This window comes from Mastigoproctus giganteus, chromosome 14 (assembly GCF_048544385.1).
Source record: "Mastigoproctus giganteus isolate SK-2022 chromosome 14, ASM4854438v1, whole genome shotgun sequence".
Taxonomy (NCBI): Eukaryota; Metazoa; Arthropoda; class Arachnida; order Uropygi; family Thelyphonidae; genus Mastigoproctus; species Mastigoproctus giganteus.
Window position 1 is genome coordinate 87,096,841 of NC_143588.1, and position 9,848 is coordinate 87,106,688.

The 9,848-nt window shown below is 33.6% G+C and overlaps 1 protein-coding gene across 2 annotated transcripts in view; it reads right to left on the reverse strand.

Annotated features, from left to right (window-relative positions):
* Window positions 1-9,453, reverse strand: part of LOC150075321 (homeobox protein dve-1-like) — a 404,285-nt gene extending 394,832 nt beyond the window's left edge. For both annotated transcript variants that reach the window (XM_090388929.1, XM_090388927.1), the window contains exon 1: window positions 9,260-9,453. In XM_090388929.1, the coding sequence (XP_090245055.1) occupies window positions 9,260-9,352 (93 nt within the window). In that variant the 5' untranslated portion in view covers window positions 9,353-9,453. The remainder of the gene's footprint in view (window positions 1-9,259) is intronic.
* Window positions 9,454-9,848: the final 395 nt, after the last annotated feature.

Sequence of the window (9,848 nt, forward strand, 5' to 3'; positions counted from 1 at the left end):
TACAAACAACAATCTATATGCTCTAAAAATATTCACTAAACACGTTTTGTGAATCCTTACATCAGTCTACTACTTCATCCTAACAGACCACTCTGACAGTCAAAGCAGTGCAAACAAATCTTGAAATGATACTGGATATTTAAGAATACTGTATTAGTGCAATATGTGCAGATATCCATATACAAATATACGTTCTGCTGCCCAGATTTTAATTTCAGCTTTCATCTCGCTAACAATCAGATGATTTGTGAAATATATTGATGTGCAAAATAAGGTACAAAATGTGCGTAAGGAAACCAGACACCAACATGTGGTATATCTTTCTCATAATAATAATAACCAGCTTTTTACGTAAACCCCTGGCTTGTAGCTGTGAAGAGACTGACCGATTGTTATGTACCGACAGATTTACATGCACTGAGTGACTACTTTATTAGATACACCTACTGTTTCATGAAATGAAGCACTTTCTCAATAATACCATCGTGTAGTAATGGAGGCATGTGATGCATGAGAGCAAGCGTATGAGCTTGTGTAGCATCAGCAAAAAAAAAAAAAATTTCACACATTCATTCCCTCTAAAAGTTTGTCCAGTTCTTTCTTGAATTTATTTAAGCTATCAACTTCCACAACGACAGATGGAAGTTCATTCCAGCAATTAACCACCTGCTGGCTAAAGGCAAATTTCCACACATCTATTCTACAACTATCTTTCCTCATGAGGGAAAGACATTTTTGGAAAGATCCATTTTATAGTTTCCCTTTTTATTGTCGTGGGAGAAGGTTGCCTGTATGGGTGCCATTCATTTTATTTGAAAAGTTCTTGTTTTAAGAACATGATTAGAAGAGTAAGAAAGTAAGAGTATTACTTAGGCATAGAGGTCAGGATTAAAATCTCATCAGACTGTAGAAATTCTTAAACAATGACTCCTTTTAACCTGTACTATAATTAGTTAATCTCAGGTGAAGGGAAGCAATTTATTATACACTTGTATGGACATCATACACTTTAAACCTTATATATAAAAAACGTAATAAAAAACATAAAAAAAACACATAATATAAATAAATTAAATTTTACTTCTTAAAAATTAATCAGATACATGATAGGTTAATAAGTGAAATCAATCAATTTTCCCTCATTAGGTTAAGGAGGCGATATGTGTTCATATACCATGCAATATAAAGCACTTGGACAGATATGTAGGGATGCTCTATGCACTTCTGTGCAAGAATGGAAAGTACAAAAGATTTAAGTGACTCTAAATGTGGCATAGTGGCATAATAGTCAGCACCAGACGCAATGGTATTAAGTACCTCAGAAACTGCAACCCAGCTGGAGTTTTCACACATGATTTTGTCTCAGATGTATTGAGATTAGTGCAACAACCAAATAACATTCAACTAACGATGATCCTGTGGTTGAACATAGTTCGTTGAATGGAGGCTGTGAATGGGTACTTCCAACAGGATAATGCATCTTGTGACAAGATCAGAATTGTACAGACTAGTTCCAGGAACATGGAAGTCAATTCAGCCTACTGCAGTAGGCTTCCCAATCACCAGATCTCAACAAATGAGAACCTGTAGGATAAGGTTGAATGAGCTCTTCAGATTCAAGTTTGACAATTAATGCAGTTTGCAACCACTGCTATAAGCATCTGAATCAACATGGAGCAGTACCCCAGTAGCATACTTTCAGCACCATACTACAATAAATCCACACTGTTCCAAGGGCTAAAGGACTTACTCACTATGAGGTAGGTGCAACAAATAAAGTAGCCACTCAGTGTATATACAATGTTCCTACACAGGGTGCAGCATTGCAAACTAGCAGTTTTTATTTTGCTACCAGTTGAAAAGTAAGTAAAGTAAAGTAAAGTGCAGCCATTATCAACCCACTGCAGGATGGAAGCCTCCTCAACAATTCATGCTGAGGGAAATGGACCATAATCTGCCACGCTGGTCCAGTGCGGGTTGGCAGATCGACCGTATTCAGCAGTCAGGGGCTTGAACCCCGGTCTACTCAAAGAGCGTGTGCTACTGCACTCCCGCTCCTGCCCACTCGGCTACGGAGTTGAAAAAGCTGGTGTTAATTTTGTGAAAAAAAAAAAAACTTAATAGTATAAATAAATACAATTTTACTTCTTAAAAATTAATCAGATACATGACAGGTTAATCAGAGGCATCGATCAATTTTCCCCTCAGTCACACAGCTCTCTAATCTATGCCAAAAAGTTTTCACAACACAACAAGTTTTCACCACTCATTCTGATTTCTTCTGTAATCTTATATTTTATTTCATTAATATTCAAAGGGCAATTCACAAAAAAAAAAAAAAAAAAAACCTTCCCTTCAGATAGCTACAACATTCTAATTGGCGTCAAAAAAATTCTGGAGAACTATACGATAAACCACTTCATGGTGTGTAGTTACAACATTTTGAATCATAGTGCCACATCTTTTTAAGGAGGATGAATCAGCAACAGTGAATGCACAATGATATATTAATTTATTACATAGAAGAATAAGAGGAATTTACCCCAATATGATTAAGTAGAATACTTTTGTATGACACTCTCCAGAAGTTAAAACAAATAAACGATTAATGCAAAATGATTACGGTAAAAAATCAATTGAAAACAATTCAAAAATTAATTAAAAATTCAAAAAAAAAAATTTAATTAATTTAAAGTTTAACAAATTTTTCAAAATTTATGAATATTCAAGATTTTCTTTCCTTAAAGGAAATTAAGTTACGGAGCAGTAATAAAAACTATGAATACAACTATGAATACATGAGAACGGAGCTGTGGCAAGGGTGAGGCGAACGAGGCTCGCCTCAGATTGAAAGCTGAAAGGGGCGCCAAAAAAAAAAGATTAAATAATTGCCAATTTTTCATGAGAACCACGTTTATTTCCAATAATACAGTATAACGACCCACTTCCCATATGTAAGTCTGACATACCATGTTTCCCCAATCATGTTTGAAGATTTCAGAGTACTGCTTGGCCTCCAAGGTCTCTCTCCTCCAACTTCGGAGCAAATGACTTTTTTCCTGTGGGATATTTGAAGAAAGTTTTTTTGTGATTGTCCTTTGAATATTGCTGAATTAAAAGAGATGATTCCACAAAAAAAAAAAAAGGGGAGTGACTGATGAAACCTTGTTATATCAATGCTCTATCATGAAAAATTTCAGTGCAAATTAGAAAGCTACACATAACAAGGATGCACGTTTACCCAACTTAGTTTATAACCAGGCAGTGGTTAGGTAAGACCTGATAAGTCCCTCTCCAAAATAACTGTTGCTCACTAATCATTGGTTCAATGCTAAACTTTCAAAACCTTCCTGAATACTATCAAAAACTTTTATTTGAGTGGTTTTAGAAGTGAACAATTATTGTTTACTCAAAACTATATATGTGCAAAGGACCTATCAGGTACCATACAACTATTTACTATTTTTGCCTTCTGCTTCAATGTGCTAGTTTCGATTTCTTAAAAATGTAAACAATACATTGCTCACCCACTGACACATCTACTAAAATTAGATATGCTTTGTTTTATGTTTAATTTGTATGAAATGCATATATTCTGGCTCAATTATTATTATTGATGTAAAATAGTTTATTCTTTTGATTACTTTGTTTGTTTATTCCTTTATTTATTTAAAAAAAAAACACCATTAAAGCATGTATTGTCCTACCACCATGAGAATGAACTTAAGGTCACTCCATATGTAGCATATTTAAGAATTAGAATCTCTCTAATTCTTAAATATTTAAGAATCACACACAGTATAAGCCTCAGACTTCCTTACACCATATTGTTTGTTTGTTATTTGGTTTTTAGGAGCATTAGCAACTAAGGCCATATTGCTCCGGGATATGCGGTGGTCATTCACTGACCTTTCCGCATCCTACGTATTTGGTGGTGACGGGCTCGAACCCCTGTCTAATCAAGAATCATGTGCTACGCACTGCTGCTCCTTCCCATCTGGCTCCGGAAGCACCTCTTGAACCATAGGGCTAATAATAATAAGTGGAAATTTGCCTTTAGCCAGCAGGTGATTGATTTCTGGAACAAACTTCCATCTGTCATTGCAGAAGTGGATAGCTTAAATAAATTCAAGGCAGAACTAAACAAACATTTGGATTAATGGATAGGTGAAATGGGAAGGGTTTTTTTTTGCTGATGCTGTATAAGCTTGCTTTCTTGCATCATATGCCTCTACTAATGCTCAAGTACAACTATACCTGTATAAGTTTGAATTTGTGAATACTTATGGTTTCCTGAACAAGAAAATGGAAATGACTATTGGTTTCATACTTATATTTTATGACTGTAACTTTTTTTTTTTTTTTCCAGCAGAACTAACAAACGTTTTGTTTCATTGAAAATAACACAAAAACAAGATTTTGAACTCTTCAAATTTTTCATTAAAAATTAACAGGTACTGAAATCCATTAGTAAAAATCAATCATTGGTGTACTTTAAGCAGAATTAATAAATAATAATAAGTAAATAAAAACTTTTCCAGAAATAAAAGAAAGTTTAGCATCTGTCATGTGCCATACAACTATGCTTGTTATCAACAGAAGCACCACTGCCAGGTTAAGAACTAAAACTGCACTGTTTTAGTTATAAAATAAGTATTGTATAAACTGCACTGTATAAAATAAGTATTTGTTTTGTTGAAAGTTATGTCAATTTGTTCAATTCATATTGTGAAATAAAAACCACTAGTTCACAGTACTGTACCCAGTATATAAGGCCAGGAGACTCATTAGTCTTCTAGGTCATATTAATTTTTCTACTCACAGAAGTATAACAAAGTGTACACAACATTTTCTGAAACCCACCCCCAACATGATATTAGTATATGTACATATATAAAACAAACTACACTATATTCACGATACCCACACTACTCACACCATCTGGCCTTGGCAGATTTTGCTACTTCACAGTGACACTTATGCAGTTTTGTGGGGGACCACTGGTACTGCTGACAGATACACACTATGTCCACTATATATAAAACAAAATAATCAATAAATACAGCAATCACCTGAACTATAGGTTCTATTATGTGTAATATAAAGTTTCCATCTGGAAAGGCTTTGTACTACTCAGATTTTAAAGGAAATTAGGTGTAAAATGCCACATATTTCTGGGACATCTGAGCTGTCATTTAACTCTGCTCTGGCTTGCCAAACATATCCTCCCCCCCCCCTTTTTTTAACAATGTAGACAGAATTTGATATGTATATAACAAGATCCATAATTATTAAAGGCAGTTTATAAGGCATATCAATAAGATAAATTCTGGGAATGGTTCCATAGGTTTGTTCTATCTACTCTGATAGTCCATTCAAATTTCCTCTCAAAATATAAATTTGACAGCCTTCTACAGATAAACATATCCTAGTGCTGGTAAAGTTGCTACAAGAAACTTTGCAAGCAAAAGGACTAGGAACACTACCAGCAGTGTTTCCAGAAATAGTCAATATATATGTAATCTTCCATAAATAATGTGTATTCTGTAGTAATAGAAAAAGTAGTGTACTACAGAGTCTTCTACATCTGCTACAATCACCAAGCCTTGCACTGTGCAGCTTAATATACAATTTTTCAAAAATTAAAGGAGCCACTTCTTTCCTTTCCAAAGATTAAAGAGCTCTTGTAAAGTTAGCAAGGCTGTAACTGTTTCTTAAACTTTATGAGAGGTACCATATAATGGCTTCTAAAAGTCTTCTTAATGTAGCTAAAGGCTACAGAAGGAAATTACTTTCAGCAAAAGCTGACTGGCCACAAACAAATGGAGCTGAATAAGCTAAGCAAACCTATAGGAATTGGAAATTTTAAATCCCATTAAGTATATAATAAATATAAAAGCTTACCCTTTTTAAATGTTGTTAAATAATCTTAAGGTAACTAAGTCAGTTGAAGCTAGGCTACAAAGGTGATGAAAATGACATCAAAAGTGCATAAAAAAAAATTATCACACTGTCTTCAGCATCAGAAGTTGATTGTCTTTAGAGAAAATATAAAAGTTTTCAGAAAATATTAGCAGATATTGAAGTTCTTTTGATATAATGGCATCCTCACTGTCAGAAGATACAAAAAAAAAAAAAAGTATATTACCACTGCCTCTAAAAGATTATGAATACAGAAAGTTGAATACTGAAGGTCAGATCACCAGATAAACATTTCATAAGATATATAGGAGAGAAAAAAAAAATTATACACACACACACACACACACACGTAGAGAAGTCAGAAGATCAGTCTAAGATGTTACCCATTTTCTGCTCAACATAAAAATTTTGGCGAAAACATTAGCATTGTCTGTGATCTTTGGATGGGCAATGGTAAAAGCACTTAATGAAAAAACAATGAAAAAAATAAATTTCACGCTTAACTTATAAAAACGATCGAGTAAAAATTTTGTAATATGAAGACAAAGCACACAAAAAAAAAAAAAAAAAAAACCAAGTAACAGGCCTTACAATAATAAAATTATAAAATGTAATGAAAAATATATCATTATTGGCTCAGAATCAAAAACTATGTAACAGTAAATAAACCTCTCCCCACTGAAAATATATGTATATGTCTGCATATATTTTCATTTCTTTACACACACACAAATTCTAACTAATAAGAGGGAAGCTTCGTCCCATAACTAAAGTGACTGATCAGCATATACTGATGAAAATATAAACCCCCTCAAATTCTTTGAAGGCTCATTGGTATTTTTCACCAAAAATATTGTTTAACGCAATTCTCCAAGTACATATTACATTATCTTCTTACCAACCTCTGTCAGTGAAAACTTGAGAAATCCTCATGTTATAAAAATCTCACTTTTAAATGCTCAAAGGCACTTGCTGCCCTCTGGTGTTACTCTTGTCACTTACACAGCAGTCTTTTTAACCACAATAAGTTTCACAGTAGCCACCAAAGGTTCAACAAGGTATATATCAATATGGCTGTGGCCTCACATCATACATTCATCCTATCAACACACACCCACATCTTGTTTTATCAAATTACTCCACTCCACTACACGACAGACATCCCACCTAAGCCTATCATTTCAAGTTAATAAACAGCCATTTGCTCTTAATTCATCTGTTTGCAATGGACAGCAAGACTATTATTTTTAGAGAAACCTTAATAGCTACAGTCCAAAACTCCCTAATCAAAGATATAAAGTAATCCAAATAAGCAATATAAAATCTGGATCTCTTTTTTTCAGAAGGCTGATGACACAGTAACACAACTAGCAAATCTCCAAGATCAAAATACTTCATATAACTTCCTTACTCTCGATATTAATCCTATCAAGAAAGGGAGAAAGATTATTAAGAAGAAATGGATTCACAAAAACTTGTTCCCACCCCGATCCCACAGAAAAACATGTGCACTACAATTTATTTGTATATCTTTTCTGTAATTACTTTTAAAGTCTTGTTTTAAAAAGCATTGAAAATAAATATATAGAGGGGGCAATTTCATTAAACCTTAATGTATATGCAATGCTCAGAATTAGACTATCAGAAATAAATAATAAACTATTACGTTTACATAGAATTGCATTATTTATTATTTTTTAAAATTACATCACCAAATGACACAAATCTTCAGAACCATCAGAACATCATTCAGATCAGATCTAATCGGAGCAATGATTATATGAGCCTAAACATCAATTTTATTACTCTAAATAATTTAAACTACATATTCACAAATCCTCCTTAAAATTATAAATTTATATTTGTGCATTCATGCTTGTGTATATTGCACATACTATTCAAAATATTTTGCATAATCTTTAGTAATATAAAATAATATAAATAATAAAATAAAACCATATGTACAATGGTAAGAATTTCATCTAAAGTAATCATATACTATTAGATTCCTCAAAATATAAATGATAACAAAAAGGTACTGTAAAGAGAATTGAAGTGAAAAAGGGGCAACCTAGCAACCAAATAAACTTTAAACTTGAATTATAAAATATAATTCTCATTTATTAATTAAGCTAAAAATATAAGAGCACTGGAATTTTTTCTGGAGTTTACATTAAAAAGTTTTTTTGTTTTTTTTCAGAATAATAAAGAAATAAAGCTAAAACAAAAGATCTAGTATAAAATATAATCTAAAATCTGATTTTTAAAATCTATATCCACAAAAATATATACTTAGCCCACATCAATTTTCTAATTTGTTTTTTTATTGCCTAAAGCTTATAAGTGAAACAAAACATTTCTGCCAGTCACATGAAGTAGATAGCACATAACCATACTAACTTTCTGAAAATGGACTTGACTGATTAGAGTGGAATCCTAACAATTGAAAACTAATAATAAGTTTCCAGAAACAAGTGGGATAATTTCCAGTTTATGTCAAGGCATTGTCACATTTTACTTAGTCTCTCCACAATTACATACTTCACAATTGAACTGATGGTTTCAGGTCAAAAAGCTAAACTAACATTATGCGGGGGGAAATTCAAACGTAGAGAAAATAAAGCAACCAACAGAAAAGCAATTTTTTTAAATTTAACACACTTATGCTCACTTTTTGTGTTTGATAATGGCTTCAGAAGCCTGCTTAAACTGTATGGTGTGTGTATTTAATGGAGCAGTCAATAAAAGGAGAGCGTCTGAAAATTATATAATTCATTAAGAAAGTTGGATTCTATACTGCCATCATGCAATTTCTGGAATACTACGAAATCACATCTTAACTTTTCAAATATTATACACTACATGTTCTCTGACATTATAGGGGGAAAAAAACTTATTCACACTAAGCCTAATTCTTTCACGTCCCTTTAAATTAAGCCTAAATGAAGAATAAAAATGAAAAAACGAATTGTTTTCTGATGTGTCCTTAAAATATAGATATAATGAGTGTTTACAGTTTTGAACTTTAACGTAGCAGTAGGCTGGTGTACGCCTTTTAGATACCCCTGATTAACTTTTTATGTTTCACGTGAAGTAAACTTGTTCTTGGACGAAGTAAATAAAGATGTTATCAACATCAAATGAAGCCAGGTTTCCGTCCAGAGTGGATTGCAAATGTAGAATTGCAAACTGGTGAGGATGTTAACAACAGTTCCCCATTGCCCCAACAGACACACACATGTAATAGCTGTACACAGTACCCCACTATGACCTAATTCTATTAAGACATGTACGTACTCTACAGCAAGACTAGTGACTCGGGAGTGCTCCAACTCACCTGGGCCTCGGCTGCTGCCTCTGTCAGAGGAGTTTGGGTATTGGCGGCCACCCAAGCTTCAGCGAACGTCTCCATCGCTGACTGAAAATCCATCGTGTTGGGGCTGAAGAGTTATCGCGAGGAATGTTTACATTGACCACGCGGAAACCACGTCCTACCCTGACCCTTCAACACTGTGGGAACAGTTCGAACCATGACGCCTTGTTGACTGAGAACCCTGCCGCAGCTACCAATAACTATAAACGAACGCTATAAAAATTAGAGCCATACAATTGGTTTATATTACGCATCCAATAATGATTATACTTCGCATGTTTCGAGCTATAATATTTTATGGCACGTTTACCATACATTAAGAGCTTTTAAGTAAAGTAATAACACATAACAACAAAATTTGCCTATGTCTAAATACATAACCATAACGCGCGTAGATATACAGCTCTTGGGTGTGCACTGCTCCTTGCTCGCTCTTTCGCCCCCTAGCGGTGTAATTGTAGTAAACTATCGGCAGCTTAGTCGCAAGATACGTGAAGGAAAGTAAACTGCTGCAAATGCTGTTTTTTAAAAATTGAGATACATGCATTTCTAA